General features: G+C 42.6%; 1 protein-coding gene across 1 annotated transcript; it reads left to right on the top strand.

The window, feature by feature from the left end:
- Positions 1 to 839: 839 nt before the first annotated feature.
- On the top strand, positions 840 to 17,519 carry LOC146634795 (uncharacterized). Its single transcript, XM_085378631.1, has 12 exons — positions 840 to 895; positions 980 to 1,111; positions 1,616 to 1,723; positions 2,097 to 2,149; positions 4,159 to 4,443; positions 5,035 to 6,826; positions 10,763 to 10,936; positions 11,084 to 11,257; positions 11,470 to 11,643; positions 14,478 to 14,651; positions 16,407 to 16,453; positions 16,990 to 17,519. The coding sequence occupies exons 1-12, from the start codon at positions 840 to 842 to the stop codon at positions 17,517 to 17,519; spliced, it is 3,699 nt and encodes a 1,232-aa protein (XP_085234757.1).
- Positions 17,520 to 18,663: the final 1,144 nt, after the last annotated feature.

The following is an 18,663-nucleotide window of genomic DNA, read 5'->3' on the forward strand; positions in this document are numbered from 1 at the left end:
AGGGAGTTTTTCCTTTCCACTGTCACCAACGTGCTTGCTCAAAGGGGGTCATGTTTTTTTTTTTCTCTTTTTCTCTGTATGTATTATTGTAGGGTCTACCTTACAATATAAACCACATTGAGGGGACTGTTGTGATTTGGTGCTGTATAACTAAAATTGAATTCAACTGAATTGAATTGAATGTTTGTGTTTCAAACAGGAAAACCAGCAGAAAGAAATGACAACCTGCCAGAGTTCAGAGAGTTTCTGAGGTGCTCCAGAATCACCTCACCACTCTCTGCGTGTTTCCTTCCTGCTTAGAGTTTACTTTCACTTCCTGAACTTCATGGAGTGGAACTTATTGCTGGTGTGTGTGTTTGAAGATACTGTAAGTTTCCTTTGTTTCCTTCTTTAACAGTTTGTATTTAGGAACTTTATTGTTTGTTCAGCTCATGTTTTATTTATTCACACAACAATATGTGTCTTTTTATTTCCGTCTCCTACACCAAATTCAACAACCCAGGCAAGCAGAACCCAGCAGCCACGCGCACAAAGACGCCCCCACACCCACCAGAGTTTCCCCTATGCTCACGCTGCAGCAGCTTTGCGCTCACGCAGTTTATCTGCATGAGCAAACTTAATTTTGCTCATTCAGATCACTTTGTCTTTTGCTGAAAGAAGCTTGTCAGTAACAGCAGTCACTGACACTGAGATGAAGCAGGAAAGAAGCAGCTGATATTTGGACAGCACACATGATGGAAATGATCATTTTAGTTGATGTGCACGCGAATTATTCGTGTTTCCTCTTCAGGTGAAGGTAGAAAGTGTGTGTGAGCTGATGTGGATTTGAATTCAGCAGCATGGATCTGTGTGAGGACAGAGAGGAGGGAGTCCCTCCCTCTAAAACCACTCAGAGGTGAGATGACCATCTCTAACTGTCCATGACTTTTCTCCATGTCACAGCTCAGCACTCACATCACTGCTCCATCATTATTCACAGGAACCAACCTGGGCTTGAACTTGGACCTGAACCCGAGCTTGAGCCTGAAACCAGCTGCGTGTGCTTACAGTGCAACTGCATGAAGTTTTTTATTTGTAGATTCACAAAAAGAAGACAGTTATCTAAGAAAAGGTAAGTTTGTGTCACTATTAAATTATCACTACACTTATTGGCAGTTTATATGCAGTGATATGGCTGTTCGATATGACCAAAGTCTCATATCCCGATAACGATATATTCTGTGAATCTCGGGCAACTCGACTTGGGTGAAGTGTTTTCAGCTGGGTGTCATATATCTGGAGTCGAGTTTTTTGAAACTATTTATTTTTATACATAAGTTTTAACGGCTGCTATTTTCTTGCTGTGGGGAAAAGCCTGTTCTAATGTTTGAGTCTAAGGTTTACTTTGAGCACTTGACGGCTCTGTTTTGCTTCTCATCTCTAAATTCTCTCCATACTCTTTCATATGATTGTTGTGTAGGCGGTAGAAGAAAAAAAACAACAATATTTCGCAACGCCATGAAACAAACGATAGACATGAAACGATAGATGTTTTAATTCATCATCCGATATATTTCGTCATCGCGCATAGCTCCATGCAGTGAAGAGTTTTATGTTTTTTTTTTCTTCTTTTTAGCGTCCATCGGGGACTTAGCACTGAACCCAGCTTTGTGTCCTTAAAGAGTGACTGGTGTGAAAGGTGCTCTAGTGGTTTTGAAAGATATGAACTGTCTTCTGCAGAGAGGTAAGATGTTAGTAACATGTACTTTTTAACTGATTAACTGTTTATTGCTACCCTAAATATCCTATTTAAATTACAAACACATCAGTCTTATTTAGACATTCTCTTAAAATCCAGACTTTGTTGTCGAAAGAACTGTAATTCCTCTTCTGCTACTTAATTTAAAAAAAATCCCTCCAAGGTGTTCTAAATGTGCTTCAAAAAATAAAACCTTGAATTGGACTTTATTTTAAATACTGTACTGCCAACACCAGTTTGGGGTGTATATGGCTCATGCACTAAATGTTTGTCACAGTGTCTTCCATCATATTCATTAATTTAGGACAGTAACTTCATTTCTTGTGTAAAAAAGGATCAACTCGTGTTTTTTTTGTAGAAATATGATAAAAGAGAAGCAGAGGGAACCATCAGCCAAAAAAGCATCAGCAGGTAGGATATTGCAAAACTATATGTCTTCAGAGCGGGAGTCAAAAGGAAATTAAATTTTGTATCCAGTAAGGGTCCTAGATAACCCCCCTAGATAATTAAGCCTACCACAGACATGATCAAGAGAGAAAAATATGAAGTCATACCGTGTGCTCCGGCATGGAAGGACAGGCGCCTGCATGGTATGATTTGTACCACCGGCAGATAAAGAAACTGGCCGTCCTACCAATAGCTGGACAAAGCTGGACTGAAAGACAGCACAGAGGCACTCATCATGGCAGCACAAGAACAAGCTCTGAGTACAAGATCCATAGAGGCTGGGGTCTATCACCCGGCAAGACCCCAGGTATAGGTTGTGTCAAGATGACCCTGAGAGAATCCAGAACATAACAGCAGGGCACAAGATGGTACCAGGCAGGGCATACATGGAACGCCATAAACAAGTGGCCAGCAGAGTATACAGAAACATCTGTGCCACATATGGCCTGGAAGTCCAGAGATCAAAATGGGAGATGCTCCCTAGCGTGGTGGAGAATGTCTGAGCTAAGATCCTGTGGGACTTCCCGATATACACGAACAAAATGATGATGGCTAATGTGGTCACAAATTTTTAATCCAACATGATAACCTTATTCCACCTACGATGTGGAGCTCCAAGTTTTTTTTTTGTTTGTTTTTTTGTTTTGTTTTTTATAGATCCAATTTCAATCAGTTAAATCAGTAAAAAAGAACTTCTGGAAAAGAGCAGAATTCTTGGAACACTGTTTAATACACCAAATCGTATGGACAGCAATAAAATAAATACAGAAAACAGCAAGACAACAGATAGCAAAGCAAACCACGGGGTGTAGAGTCTTAGGCAACGACAGCAGAGCCACACAGAGACAGACAGAAAAAAGCAGAGAACCGGAGTGTCCTCTGGCGCATTATTATAGGGACCAGTAACCCTATCACTCCCTTGCAGATGTTTCTGGGTTGTGTCAGAACTCACGGATGTAGGAGACCTCTGTATAAGATTTATAGGCCTTGTGAGTGCATCTTTATTGCCCTTTCTGAACAAAGGATTCCAACTGTCGAAGGACACCGACCCGCTGGTGCTGAGCATCTTTCCACTTGTCTTCCAGCCAAAAACAGCAGGTGCAGGCTCAGGTACGGCCAGGGACAGAGTCAAGACTATGGCTAAGGGTCATCCGCAGATGGGTAACCTTGATTAACCCTTTGCTTTGGCTTATCAAAATAGGTCACGGCACATTCAAAAGTTAACGCAGCAAGGGGCATAATCTTGTGATATACATGTGAATACTTGGACTAAATATCAAATATATTGAGTAAATGCTTTAACATACTGATAAATACCCCAGTGCAGTTTTATAGTGTGTGTGTATACATGATTATATAATCCTTAAGGAGATTTTATTGTATTGTGTTCATTACTGACTGTAGACAGATAATAGTTTTGCTACATCAGAGCAAAATATCTTATGTTTATTGCAGATATGTGGTACAGACATCACTCAAAAATTCCACTACACTAACCAACCAGATATAGTGGTACTAGACAAGCAGAACAAGAGGGCTGCAGTCATAGATGTAGCAATACCGAATGACAGCAACATCAGAAATAAGGAACATTAGAAGCTGGAGGAGTACCAAGGGCTCAGAGAAGAGCTCCTGGAGATGTGGAGGGTGAGGGTAACAGTGGTCCCAGTGGAAATCTGAGCACTAGGTGCAGTGACTCCCCAGCTAGGAGAGTGGCTCCAGCAGATCACAGGAAAAAAATTGGAGATGTCTTTCGAGAAGAGCGCAGTCCTAGGAACAGTTAAGATACTGCACAGGACCCTCAAGCTCCCAGCCCTCTGGTAGAGGACCTGAGCTTCAAGGTCTAGACCACCCACATGGGCGAATGGGGAATTTTTAATGTCTCTGTTGCATCATGTCTTAATTATTCTTTGGCACTGATTATTAAAAGAGTGAGTGAGATGCACATTTATAGCTCTTTCTTGTTCCTGTAGAGGAGGAGCTTGCCAGGGTACGGACAACCTTTGTGTGGAGGGTCTCACCAGAAATTCTTATACAGCTGCTTGAGGCCCTTGTAACAGAAAGTGTCTTCAATGATTTGGAGAAAGAATCGATATTGGAGGGGAACCCTGTTAGAGCTGATAAGGCACGTTGCTTTATTGACACAGTGAGGAAAAAAGGAGACAAAGCATGCAAGATAATGATCAGACACCTTCAGACCATAGATCCTTCTCTCTTCTTTCAACTGCATTTATACTCTGATCCATCTGCTCTGCAAGGTAAGTTCATTTATCTCTATATGAATGGTCACCTTTCAGCTTGTTGAGGTATAAAAGTGTGAAACCTCAGAATTAATTGTAAGAAACCTAATTCTATAACATATGTTTGGATTTGTTGAAAGGCTGCAAAATATTTTCCAAAGGACATGGAGGTATTTTGATGATTATTATAAACCTATGAAACTACTTAGAAGATCAAATGTGAGCAGCATTTAAATAAACGCCAGTCTTCTTCACTTGTTAAAACCATGGAAACTGATTGCTTTAAAAAAATGAACAGCGTCACTCATTTGACTCAAGTGCACCATGAAAGAAATTTTTTTACATATATTAAGTAAAGTATGTTAGGATTGGGTACATATGAAAAGCTGTAAAATAATTCATTATTTTGTGGGTTTAATGTGACTGTTTTCAGGAATTACATTTAGGAAATCCCGGAGCCCTCTTTGATGAATTTTGGGTAGAATGAGCATAAAAAATATAATGAATATAATAGGCTGAACAGCAGGCAAAGTTCTTCACATAGCACCCCCAGACCAGGTTTGACTGGATATGTATTTTTCCTTTTTTAATGTTTTTTTTTAAATTCAGATAGTCTTCAGAATTGTCAGCCTAAACTTAAGTCCAACCTGAAGAAGAAGTTCCAGTGTGTGTTTGAGGGGATCGCTAAAGCAGGAAACCCAACCCTTCTGAATCAGATCTACACAGAGCTCTACATCACAGAGGGAGGGACTGCAGAGGTCAATAATGAACATGAGGTCAGACAGATTGAAACAGCAAACAGGAAACCAGACAATCTAGAGTGTACAATCAGACAAGAAGACATCTTTAAAGACTCACTTGAAAAACAGGAACTAATCAGAACAGTGCTGACAAAGGGAGTGGCTGGCATTGGGAAAACAGTCTTAACACAGAAATACACCCTGGACTGGGCTGAAGACAAAGCCAACCAGGACATCCAGTTCATGTTTCCATTCACTTTCAGAGAGCTGAATGTGCTGAAAGAGGAAAAGTTCAGCTTGGTGGGACTTGTTCATCACTTTTTTACTGAAACCAAAAAAGCAGGAATCTGCAGCTTTGAAGACTTCCAGGTTGTGTTCATCTTTGATGGTCTGGATGAGTGTCGCCCTCCCCTGGACTTCCACAACACTGAGAGTGTGACTGATGTTACAGTGCCCACTGCAGTTAATGTACTTCTCACAAACCTGATCAGGGGGAAACTGCTTCCCTATGCTCATATCTGGGTAACCACACGACCTGCAGCAGCCAATCAGATCCCCCCTGAGTATGTTCACAGAGTGACTGAGGTCAGAGGGTTCACTGACCCACAGAAGGAGGAGTACTTCAGGAAGAGATTCAGAGATGAGGAGCAGGCCAGCAGGATCATCTCCCACATCAAGACATCACGAAGCCTCCACATCATGTGCCACATCCCAGTCTTCTCCTGGATCACTGCTACAGTTTTGGAGGATGTGCTGAAAACCAGAGAGGGAGGACAGCTGCCCAAGACCCTGACTGAGATGTACATCCACTTCCTGGTGGTTCAGGCCAAAGTGAATAAGGTGAAGTATGATGGAGGAGCTGAGACAGATCAACACTGGAGTCCAGAGACCAGGAACATGATTGAGTCTCTGGGAAAACTGGCTTTTGATCAGCTGCAGAAAGGAAACCTGATCTTCTATGAATCAGACCTGACAGAGTGTGGCATCGATATCAGAGCAGCCTCAGTGTACTCAGGAGTGTTCACACAGATCTTTAAAGAGGAGAGCGGACTGTACCAGGACAAGGTGTTCTGTTTCATCCATCTGAGTGTTCAGGAGTTTCTGGCTGCTCTTCATGTCCATCTGATCTTCATCAAGTCTGGACTCAATCTGCTGGAAGAACGACAAATAATCTGCAAGTCTCAAATAACAGAATCTGCAGAGAAACACTTCTACCAGAGTGCTGTTAATGAGGCCTTACAGAGTCCTAATGGACACCTGGACTTGTTGCTCCGCTTCCTCCTGGGATTTTCACTGCAGCCCAATCAGACTCTGCTACGAGGCCTGCTGAAACAGAAAGGAAGTAGCTCACAGACTAATCAGGACACTGCACTGTACATCAAGGAGAAAATCAATGAGAATCTGTCTGCAGAGAAAAGCATCAATCTGTTCCACTGTCTGAATGAACTGAATGATCGTTCTCTAGTGGAGGAGATCCAACAATCTCTGAGATCAGGAAGTCTCTCCACAGATAAACTTTCTCCTGCTCAGTGGTCAGCTCTGGTCTTCATCTTACTGTCATCAGAAAAAGATCTGAATGTGTTTGACCTGAAGAAATACTCTGCTTCAGAGGAGGCTCTTCTGAGGCTTCTGCCAGTGGTCAAAGCCTCTAACAAAGCTCTGTAAGTACATTTGTACTCATTTCTATTTTTACATAAACATTGTAATGATTTTGGCCCCCTTTAAAAAATAGGTTTGTTGGGGGAAAGCTCTGGTTTTGCTGTGAGACAAAACTGCACATTCCAGGGTGGCCTTTTGTTGTGGGCAGTCTGAGGTACACCTGTGCACTACTCATGATGTCAGATCAGCATCCTGATGTGGCACACCTGTGAGGTGGAATGGATTATCTCAATATAGCAGATGTGCCCACTACCACACATTTGGACTGATTTGTGACCACTGTTTGGGAGGGATGGTTATATTGTGTATCTGGAATGAATTTTAGGTCTCTACGTCCATCCCATGGGGAATGGGAGCAGTAACAAAGGTGTTGCGTTTATATTTTTGTTCAGTGTATATTTGCATGCTTCCAGCTCCCGTTTCTGCTCGGTGACAGCTCGTACTTTTCCTTTTTCTCCCTCCTCACGCTCACAGACACATAACGGGTATGACAGCCCATTCTCCCTGCAGCATGGACTACACTGCCCATGAAGCTACATTCTTTAGGGCTATGCCTGTAACACTCTGCCTATTGCCTTCATATTAAATCATTTTTGTGAATAATTTTTTTAAATATTTCTTCACGTCATCATGCAGGCCGCAAGTAGAAGTGACATGGGCCGTGAGATTGAGACATAGCTATTAGAGCCTCTTAATGCGTGTTTTGTTTGGGGCGTGGAAACCAAAAATAGAGAGGGCATAGCTGAACATATGAAACAGGAAAATACCACAGTGTAATCCCTTTATTTCAGCAAAGTAACTGTATTCTGAATACCAACTTACCACCTGTAATGGAATACAGTTATTCATATTTTGTATTTTAAATACGTAACGGCAGTTACGTATTCCGTTACTCCCCAACACTGATGGTGTTTAAAGGCAGGTGCGTGAAGATGAGCTTGTCCCTCCTACCTGGCGTTGACAGGTGTGTGGAGCTACGAAGTACGCTGTAGCACAATGAGCTCACCCGAAACTCTGGCTGATTGGGACCCACACCCAGTTTCACACCTTGGCTCAGGTGATTAGAGGATCATCAGGGGGTCCTTTTGTCCCTCTGTGGGGGGTTACTCCCACTAGGTTTATATCTGGGACTCTCCACCATTTGACCTTAGAACTGAAGAAGCTTCTCGGATGAGAGGTGAAACGTCTTCAAGTAACTTAAAGAAGTCCAGACGCTTTTCTTTGCAAGCTCCTTTGACTTCAGATCATCTTCTTCAAATGCACCTTTTAACTGGGGGGCTTTTTTATATCATTAATGTTTGTAATCCAGCATTATATATTATGTTAAATAGGTAATGAGTAGAGCAGGGCGATATGACCAAAAATATTTATCACGATATACATTTGAAAATTTGTGATAATGATATAACTGACGATATAATTGACACTATACAAATACTTTACAACTCCACAACTTTATTAGTGCAACAAAAAATCAATGTATTTTCACTTAAACAAGCAGCTGTTTATTATGTGCATTAAAGTTATATAAAAATTTAACATTGCAAATGTAAATTCCTTGCTGACAGTTTAACAAAAAGGCATTTCTAGTGGAAAATGGCTATATCCTCTACATAACCATGTATAATATCCACAAAACTTATATACACACAATACGGTAGTGGTGGGCGGATTGATCCAAATATCGATAGTACCGATACCAAATCGGCATCGGTATTGGATTGATACAAGCCTAGTGAGATTGATTATTTACTTGGAGTTCTGCTCGTTTTCGGCAAAGACGAAACAGCCACGTCGCTGGACTTGCCGCTCCTGTGAATTTGTTTACATATTAATTATATTTTTACCAGTTTTTGTTGTTGAGAATTTTAATTGTAATTTTTGTATTATAGTTTATCAACAGTATGTGTTTTAATTTATTTTACTGGTTTGCGTGTGCACTTAGGATTTTTCAAAAAAAAAAAAAAAAAAAAAAAAAGATCGCCACCACGCCAGACCCAATGGCACTTTCATGCTTCGTAGCATCATTTATTCTTTAAATAATCGTTTCTGTAACAGTAAATTCAACGGCTGCAGCTCTCCCGCTGCCAGCCGTACACATCACCACCAAAACTGCAGCGGCATCGCAGCATCTGCCATGTGCGTATGAAAACAAAGGCACTGCGCATGCGTGTTTTACCCATATTCTATCGCGATATTTCATTTTCTTATCGTTGCCCATCGTTATACCGGTATTACAGTGAACGGTATGATATTGCCCAGCCCTAGTAATGAGTGTAATAATGTGAAAACAAAGATGTATCTTGCTGTAATTTTTGATGGTGTGGATTTCCACTATCATATTCCAGAACTCTTTATCCTCTCGAGGGTACTTGAGGGTGCATGGGAGTTTGCCCAACCAGTCTACATGTGTTTTGTGGACTTGGAGAAGGCATTCGACCGTGTCCCTCGGGGTGTCCTGTGGGAGGTGTTGCGGGAGTATGGGGTGTCTGGCCCATTGCTACGGGCCATTCGATCCCTATACAACCGTTGCAAGAGCTTGGTTCGCATTGCCGGCAATAAGTCGGACTCGTTCCCGGTGGGTGATGGGCTCCGCCAGGGCTGCCCTTTGTCTCCGGTTCTGTTCATAATTTTTATGGACAGGATTTCTAGGCGCAGCCAAGTGGCGGAGGGCTTTCGCTTTGGTGGCCTCAGAATCTCATCTCTGATCTTTGCGGATGATGTGGTTCTGTTGGCTTCATTGGGTGAGGGCCTCCAGCTCGCACTGGAACGGTTCGCAGCCGAGTGTGAAGCAGCGGGAATGAGGATCAGCACCTCCAAATCTGAGGCCATGGTTCTCAGCCGGAAAAGGGTGGAGTGCCCACTCCGGGTCGGGGATGAGTTCCTGCCCCAAGTGGAGGAGTTCAAGTATCTCGGGGTCTTGTTCGCGAGTGACGGGAGAAGGGAGCCGGAGATCGACAGACGGATTGGGGCTGCAGCTGCAGTAATGCGGACGCTGCACCGGTCAGTCGTGGTGAAGAGGGAGCTGAGTGTAAAAGCGAAGCTCTCAATTTACCGGTCGATCTACGTCCCTACCCTCACCTATGGCCACGAGCTGTGGGTAGTGACCGAAAGAACGAGATCGCGGATACAAGCGGCGGAAATGAGCTTCCTCCGAAGGGTGGCTGGCCTCTCCCTTAGAGATAGGGTGAGAAGTTCGGCCATCCGGGAGGGGCTCAGAGTAGAGCAGCTGCTGCTCCACATCGAAAGGAGCCAGCTGAGGTGGTTCGGGCATCTGACAAGGATGCCCCCTGGGCGCCTCCTGGGCGAGGTGTTCCAGGCATGTCCCACCGGGAGGAGGCCCCGGGGCAGACCCAGGACACGCTGGAGAGATTATATCTCTCGGCTGGCCTGGGAACGCCTTGGTATTACCCCGGACAAGCTGGAGGAGGTGGCTGGGGAGAGGGAGGTCTGGGCCTCTTTGCTTAGGCTGCTGCCCCCGCGACCCGGCCTCGGATAAAGCGGATGAAGATGGATGGATGGATGGATGGATGGATATTCCAGAACCGGGTTCTGTAATTTATGCATCAGCATGAGACGACTTTATTTTCAATCATGATCAAAGTTTGTTTTCAGAAGTAGAAGCTAAAGGGGTGCCGTTCTTAAGGACCAAGTGCTGCCCTTCAGCAGATGTCCTGAAACTGGCCAGTCTAGTCTGGCAAGGCTAGTGACATTAAAAGGAAAGAAGCTCAAGTTGCTTGCTTCAGATAGAGAATTAAATGAGACTAATGGTCCAAGACAGGACAAATAGGACTTATTTTGGCCTGAATAAACACAGATATTAAAATCTTCCCTGTTTTCCTTTTAGATATGTTGGTATAATTGTGTTATTTTATAATGTTTTTATTTTTTCCAGACACAATTTTTAAGTTTATTTATTTTTGTTTGTTTGCTTTAAGATTGAGCAGCTGTAACCTCTCAGGTAGAGTCTGTGAAGATTTGTTGTCAGTTCTCAGCTCCCAGTCATCTAGTCTGAGAGAGATGGACCTGAGTACCAACAGCCTGAACGATTCAGGAGTAATAAAGCTGTCTGCTGCAGTGGATAGTCGACACTCTAAACTCGAAATTCTCAGGTCAGATCAAGTGCTTGTTGTAGTTTCTTATTATTTTTCATTATTTATAAAATTTCAAGACAACCTGTTAAACAAAAGGCAATAAAAATTATTTAAAATGTTGGATTAATCATTGCTAATTAATTTTTCATGTTTTTTTATTTCCAGACTGAGTGTGTGTGACCTCCCCAAGAAATGCTGTGAATCTTTGTCTTCAGTTCTCAGCTCTCAATCTTCAAGTCTGAAAGAGCTGGACCTGAGTATCAACCACCTGCAGGATTCAGGACTGCAACTTCTATCTACTGGACTGCAAAGTCTAAATTGTAAACTGAATATGCTGAGGTCAGGTTGAGGTCAAATTATATTTGTTTGTTTAATTAACAAATCTAATATCTAGCCAATAAATGTCAAGCCCATCTATATGTTGTTTTATCAAAGTAGGGCATTAAAGAATTCTGAAAAAAAGAATATCGCTTAATCTAATAGTTCCTCACCGCACCCTTGTTACAATTTAACAAGGGCATTTCTTTTAATGGTCATATTATTTTTTTCAGACTATGTCAATGCACCTTCTCAGAGAGAAGCTCTGAAGCTCTTTCCTTGGTTATCAGCTCCCAATCCTCTAGCCTGAGAGAGTTGGACCTGAGTAACTCTGACCTGCAGGATTCAGGAGTGAAGCATTTATTTGTTGGACTGGAAAGTCCAAACTGTAAACTGGAAATTCTCAGGTCAGTTTAAAAATTTTCCATCAAAGATCATTGAACACATTATGTTTATAACTGAATCAATAGATCATCTTTATAGAAGATGGATCGTCAGCTTTGCCTTTGGATGGATTATTACCTTCTAAATTACTGTCTTATATTTTTTCATGGTGGAACTTTTTCATAATTTCTTCTGCTCTTTTTGAAATTTAGTGCAGTTTTGCTTCCATAACATACCAAATTCCCAAGAAAATGTTGGAATGATATGTTTAAGTGTTGGTTACTGTCCATGTTTCTTTATATTATTGAGACTATGTGGAGTGTAAATGAAATAAGGACCTAGTTTTAGTCAAACAAAAAGTGACTCATTTATTTGGCTGGAAGAAGGTGTGATAGAGGGACCCAACTGCACACAGTGTTGCAATGCAAGTCAGTGTTTTGTTCAGAGATTTTCAGTGTTCAACTTTTCAACTGTCATCTCAGCCCAGTACCACACACTCTTCTTCCTCTGGAACAGCAGCAACTGGAATAGGGAAGACATGTTTACTGTGATGGATATCCGCTGTGCCAGCCAGCTTTCCCTGGCACTGTCCCCTGAACCCGCTGCTTCACCACTCCCATGCAGCCACAGCAGGCGATTTAAAACATAAACTACAAAGAGAGAAACTGAAAACTACAAACTTATTGAAAACTGAAAACATGCTAGGCCTGAAAACACTGCCTATGGGAAACACTGGGTCAGGGAGGACAGAACTCCCACAAAATACAGGAGGGCACTGCAACTATATATTTTTTTAAAAATCCCCTCTTGCTCCTGCAGGCCGTCTATCCTTCAAGCCCAGTCCTCTACCAGAGGCCTGGGAGCTTGCGGGTTCTACACAGTATCTTAGCTGTTCCTAGGACTGTGTTCTTCTCGACAGATATCTCCAATTTTATTGCTGGTATCTGCACTTCCTAGTGCTCCGATTACTACTGGCCTGCTAGAATCTTGGACCCTTGTCTCAGGGGCATCTTTACACAGCCTGCACCTGTGATCTTGCCTAGTGTGACAGACCCCAGCCTCTATGGATCTTGTACTCAGAGCTTGTTCCTGTGCTGCCATGATTAGTGCCTCTGTGCTGTCTTTCAGTCCAGCTTTATCCAGCCACTGTTAGGATTTCTGGATGTCTGTCAGTTCCTCTATCAGCCCATGGTAAATACCATATCATACAGGCGCCTGTAGTTCCATGATGGTTCTTCCTCTTCCTCCTCTTTCTTGAGTTTCTGATGCCCGAGGTATTCACTGAGCATTCAGCTGGGATAATCTTCCTGATGTATTCATGAATGGTCATTGTCTCATCCTGGATGGTAATACTGACACTCACCAATCCCCAACCTCTTTCCTTCTGCTTAGCGTACAGCCTCAGGGTGTGGATTTGAGGTGAAATCCTCCATGCATGCAGTTGTTTCTATTGTTTCCTTTGGCTACCTTATTATCCTAGCAGGGTACCTGATCATGCGTAGGTGTTGATAGCCCGTATATTGTTCTTAACATTCACCTGACTCCTCAGGACTTGCCTTACTCTCTGCAGGTACTTGTTGGTAGCAGCCTCTTCATAGTTCCCATTTGCCTGTGGGATCCCCAGGTACTTGCAACTGTCCTCTTTATCTGCAATTTTGCCTTCTGGTAGTTAAATCCCCTCAGTTCTGACTACCTTCTGTCTCTTTGTTATCATCGGACTACATTTCTCCAGTCCGAACGACATTCCAATGTCATTTCTGTATATCCTTTTTAATGTGGATCAGTGAATTGATGTCTCATCCACTCTTGGCAGACAACTGCTCCATTCTGTAGTCAGTATCCGTAGCCAGTCTTGTCAATGATCTTACTGAGGGGGTTCAGGCCTATGTAGAACAGCAGCAGGGACGGATTGTTGTCTGCCACATTCCCATTGAGTTCCTGATGAAGGCTCTTAGGTCCTGTTGGTCTTGTATAGGTCTAGGCATTATAGGATCCAGGTATGAAGCATTGAGTCATAGGCCTTCTTGTAATCAAATCATGTAGTTCACAGTTTGGTCAGCCTGGTCTTGCAGTCTCATTTGATTGCACAGTCTACCAGTAGCTGGTGTTTTCCATGTCTGTTATTAGTCTTAGTCTACAGTCTCCTTCTCCATGGAGGGTGCTGCTTTGTGGATGATGATATATTCTCACACTGATCCTGCATGGTGATGCTACCATCCACCCACTCCTCCTGGATTCACATCTTCATCATCATCTTTATCAATCCTCACAATATTCCACCTTCATCCGCTTCATGTTCAGGTGCCTAATTTTCTCCATGGGTTATGGTGGGACGTTGAGTGCTGAAGTCAAACAGATCTCAGAAATTAAAGACCGATTCATTTATATTTTGTATTATGAGAAGCAGCTAGCTTATCCATTATTCTCCTTATAGGCTCGGGCTATTCATAGATTTGCTATGATACTCTGAGCATTTTTTCTGTTTTCACTCGTAATGCTTTTTATATGCATATCCTTAACTTTTGTCCTCTCTGTCCACAGTTTGTCTTTTGTTCTTTTCTCTTCGTGCACATCCCCCTGTGCCCACCTCCCACCCAAACAGCCATGTTAAATGGCTAGTCTTGATCCCCAATGCTACAAAGTGCTCCTCACACTGATGGTCTTATTGATGGGGCTTTCTTGCTGATATTTCATAGCAAGTTATATTGTACAGTAAGTTAACTTGCGCTGCCTAATTCGTTTTTCTTTTTAGTTGTAAGTACAGTTAAATTAAATCAAACAGATGGTTAGATGTTAATGCTTCTAACAAACAGAAAGTCATTGGTTACAGATGGATTGTTGTTTTGTGTGTCTGCAGTCTGTCAGGCTGTCTGATCACAGAGGAAGGCAGTACTTCTCTGGCCTCAGCTCTGAGCTCCAACCCTTCCCATCTGAGAGAGTTGGACCTGAGCTACAATCATCCAGGAGCCTCAGGAATGAAGCTGCTGTTGGCTGGACTTAAGGATCCACGCTGGAGACTGGACACTCTTAGGTATGGAGAGAATGTCTGTTTGAGAAGGAAGAGCTGCATACATTTCAAGTGCAAAGGGAAAGCCCTTCTCTGAATTGAGGAGGGGACCTAAGAGTACATCTTTCACCATCTTAGAAAGCTGTGATTGCAGCCATTCCCCAACTCTCTGGGAATGGTACTCATGGCCATTGATCACTGATCAATGGTTGTTGATCAATAGTCATGATAATTTGCATAATAATGATAATGGAACTGACCTTATAGCCCATTGTTCATTCAATGGTGCTAGTTTCAGTTATTGTGCAAATGTACTGTTTATAAGTTTGGGGAAACCTGCAGTTACTGAAGAAGTTACTTGAATGAGTGACAAACATTTTCTCCCACTAACAACACTACGTTCAGATGTACAGAATCAACTTTTTGGGATTTCCTACATTCTTCATTCACTTTCTGTTTGTTTCATGCAGATGTAGCATGAAAAATCACACATGTAGGAACAGTTTTTCTTTGTTCACAGCATAAACTGTAGTCTAGTTGAACAATGAAGAGATAAATATGTAGCAATTTCCGAGGAGAACTTTTCCAGGAACAATAATAAATGTCTTTTGCTCATATTTTTTTCACCATTTGGATAGATTGCTTTATGTTTAACAATGCACTGCTAAATTATTTTTCTCTGTCTCACCCTGATTCATATCAAATTAATCTCTGCATAAAAATGTACTAAAGACACATTCATGCGGGCCTCATTCTCTGACTGCCCGGGCTCTTGCCACCTCACCGCTGCAAAGATTCAACATCTTTCTTCAACAGAATTGCAGAATTCACAGATGGTACTTTCCCAAAGGAAAAAGCACTATAGCTTACTAGGGTATATTAGACTTAACAGTTACTATACACAATAATGGACTTCTATACATTTTACATCAGATGTAAAATGGGTGTAAGATTCAGATAATTATTTATTAAAAGCTAGACATTTTAAATGAGAATAAGAAAGAAAAGTATGTCTTTGTGCCCCCTTTTCCCTGTTCATGCCCTATCAGCCCCCCTGGCTAAACTTTGCTAGATCCGCCCCTGCACAGTTACCAGGCGTCAGCTATGTAGAAAAAGATTCTGGTGTAGTAATATTAAATAAATTGTAACAACAGCTTATCAAGCTTAAACGTGCTGCTGTTGTTCAGCTGCTGGTTTCCTCTTTCTGGTGCAAAGTGGGCCAAAAACAAAGAAGAGAGACGGACTCGCGACAGAAAAGCCGATCAGCTGATCATTAAGCAATTTCACAATTGAAGTAGCAGCAGGAAGGAAGAGAGGGGCAGTCGCTCCATATATCGGTTGTAAAGCTTAACATGGGAACGCTTTACAAACATTCATAGATGAACTTACACACTTGCTTTACTTCTCTCTGGGATAACTTTCTCGGAGATGAAATACTGGTTTGGTAGCGAAGCTCCAAATACATGCAGCCGCTCTATCACGTGACGCATACTGCTCCGACGTGCTACGGTTATGAGCCGAGTTACGCTGTGTTGCAAGTTTTGTGAGGTGTTTTCATGATATTTAATGGATTGGATTACATTTTTTATTTATTTATATTTATTTATAACCGATCCAGTAATTTAGGTCAGTATCGGACCGATACCGATACGTGATATCGGATCGGTCCATCTCTAGTTCCTTTATCAGTGTCTAACAGTATGTGGATGCGAGCCATGTAATGTCCATGTGTGCATGCTGAAAGAGACTGTGCTGCTCTGACCCCCCTCCTCCTTTCAGGGTGGAGCCTGCTGGAGTCCGATGGTTGACACCAGGTCTGAGGAAGTGTAAGTGTGTTTTTAATGTGATTCATGAAAACAAAGCAGCACACATTCAACCATCTTCAAACTGTCACATCACTCATTCACATCTCTGATGTCAGGAGTCATCATCAAAGTGTCAATCAATGAACAGATGATGGACACAGGGTGGCTGTAGCTCAGGTGGCAGAGCAGGTCAGCCACTAATCAGAAGGTCGGTGGTTCGATCCCAGGCTGCACCCTGGCTGCATGCCAAATATCCTTGGGCAAGTAGGCCAGTAGGCAAACCCCATGTTTGCCTACTGGTGGTGGTCAGAGGGCCCGGTGGCGCCAGTGTCCGGCAGCCTCGCCTCTGTCAGTGCGCCCCAGGGCAGCTGTGGCTGCAATGTAGCTTGCCATCACCAGTGTGTGAATGTGTGTGTGAATGGGTGAATGACTGAATGTAGTGTGAAGCGCTTTGGGGTCCTTAGGGACTAGTAAAAGCGCTATACAAATACAGGCCATTTACCATTTACCATTACCATCAATAACTGCAGCTGGATTGTGTTTGTTCTCTCCATCAGATTCCTGTCAACTCACAATCGACACAAACACAGTGCACACGAACCTCAAACTGTCTGACAACAACAGGAAGGTGACATATGTGGAGGAGGTTCAGTCATATCCTGATCATCCAGAAAGATTTGATGTTCATCCTCAGCTGCTGTGCAGAGATGGTCTGACTGGTCGCTGTTACTGGGAGGTCGAGTGGAGAGGAAGGGTTGATATATCAGTGAGTTACAAAGGAATCGAGGGAAAAGGAGACACTTATGACTGTAGGTTTGGACAGAATGATCAATCCTGGAGACTACGCTGCTCTAATGATGGTCCTCATTCTGTCTGTCACAATAAGAGAGAAACACCCATCTCCTCCTCCTCCTCTTCTGTCTCTAACAGAGTAGCTGTGTATGTGGACTGTCTTGCTGGTACTCTGTCCTTCTACAGAGTCTCCTCTGACACTCTGATCCACCTTCACACCTTCAAAACCACAATCACTGAAATGCTTTATCCTGGATTTTCGATCTGTTCTAGTTCCTCAGTGAGTCTGTGCTAAGTTGAGTGTAAAGAGTGAACTCCTGTTAGAGAACACTCTGACTCTTGAAGAGATAATTCAGTCTGTACATGTCTGTCTCTTTCGCTCAAACTCATTTTCAGAGTCATAAATTCAATCAGTTTATGTTTTAAACTGTTAAATGATTCCTTGTAAACTTTAGCAATCATTTTTGCAAACTAATAAGCTGAAAATGCTTCAGCCATATAAGATGAATGTATTGGCTCAATAGTTTATAAAGCAACATTTAATGTCTGAAAAACATTGAGACTGTTAAAGACAGCAAACTGTGTCTTCGTAGTAAAGGGCCCAGTGCGCTCTCACTGCTGCTGTTTATTTCTAAGGTGACGGCTGCACATTGGAGTTGTGAAACTTTAAACTCCATTGAGACATTAAAACTTACTGTCCCACAGCCTGATAAAGGGGACGTGGAAATCGCTGCTGTTTGTGGCAGATCAAAGTGAAATAAATGTAATTGGTTGAACAGGTATTTGTGGTCTGTGCTTTGTGTTTCCAGCAGTGTGAAAGAGACTCAGCGGCAGATTAGAATCAAGTTATATAAACATTTCCACTTTCTCTATTGAAAGTAGAAACTAGAGAACAGGAGGGAGTCAGAGCTGAACATTTCTGCCTGTTTCACATTCTCCTTGAAAGTAGACTTTGTAAAAAAACCCATCGAGAGCTATGACGAAACTGTCTCACGTAAAGACCACCCCAGAAAAGGAAGACCAAAAGTCACCTCTGCTGCTGAGGATAAATTCATCCAAGTCATCAGCCTCAGAAATTGCAGGTTAACAGCACCTCAGATTAGAGCCCAGATAAATGCCACACAGAGTTCCAGTAGCAGACACATCTTTACATCAACCGTTCATAGGAGTGTGTGTGTGAATCAGGCCTTTCTGGTCAAATAGCTGCTACAAAACCACAACTAAGGAAAAGCAAAATGCAGAAGAGATTTGTTTGCGCCAAGAAACACAAAAAATGGACATTAGACCAGTGGAAATCTGTGCTTCGGTCTGATGAAATCTTTGGTTCCACCTGACGTGTCTTTGTGTGATGCAGAAAAGGAGAACGGATGGTTTCTACATGCATGGTTCCCACCATGAAGCATGGAGGAGGTGTGATGGTGCTTTGCTGGTGATACCGT

The sequence above is a fragment of the Diplotaxodon limnothrissa genome, linkage group LG3, assembly GCF_057381915.1.
Source record: "Diplotaxodon limnothrissa isolate DT_005_m linkage group LG3, D_limnothrissa_male_GT1.1, whole genome shotgun sequence".
Taxonomy (NCBI): Eukaryota; Metazoa; Chordata; class Actinopteri; order Cichliformes; family Cichlidae; genus Diplotaxodon; species Diplotaxodon limnothrissa.

What these genes read in the sequence shown, in the direction of transcription:
- LOC146634795 (XM_085378631.1), top strand. Translation starts at nt 840, where the DNA reads ATGGATCTGTGTGAGGACAGAGAGGAGGGAGTCCCTCCCTCTAAAACC. An exon ending in AGACAGTTATCTAAGAAAAG is followed by an intron (nt 1,112 to 1,615) that starts GTAAGTTTGTGT and finishes TCTTCTTTTTAG; the next exon opens with CGTCCATCGGGGACTTAGCA. An exon ending in TGTAAACTGGAAATTCTCAG is followed by an intron (nt 11,644 to 14,477) that starts GTCAGTTTAAAA and finishes GTGTGTCTGCAG; the next exon opens with TCTGTCAGGCTGTCTGATCA.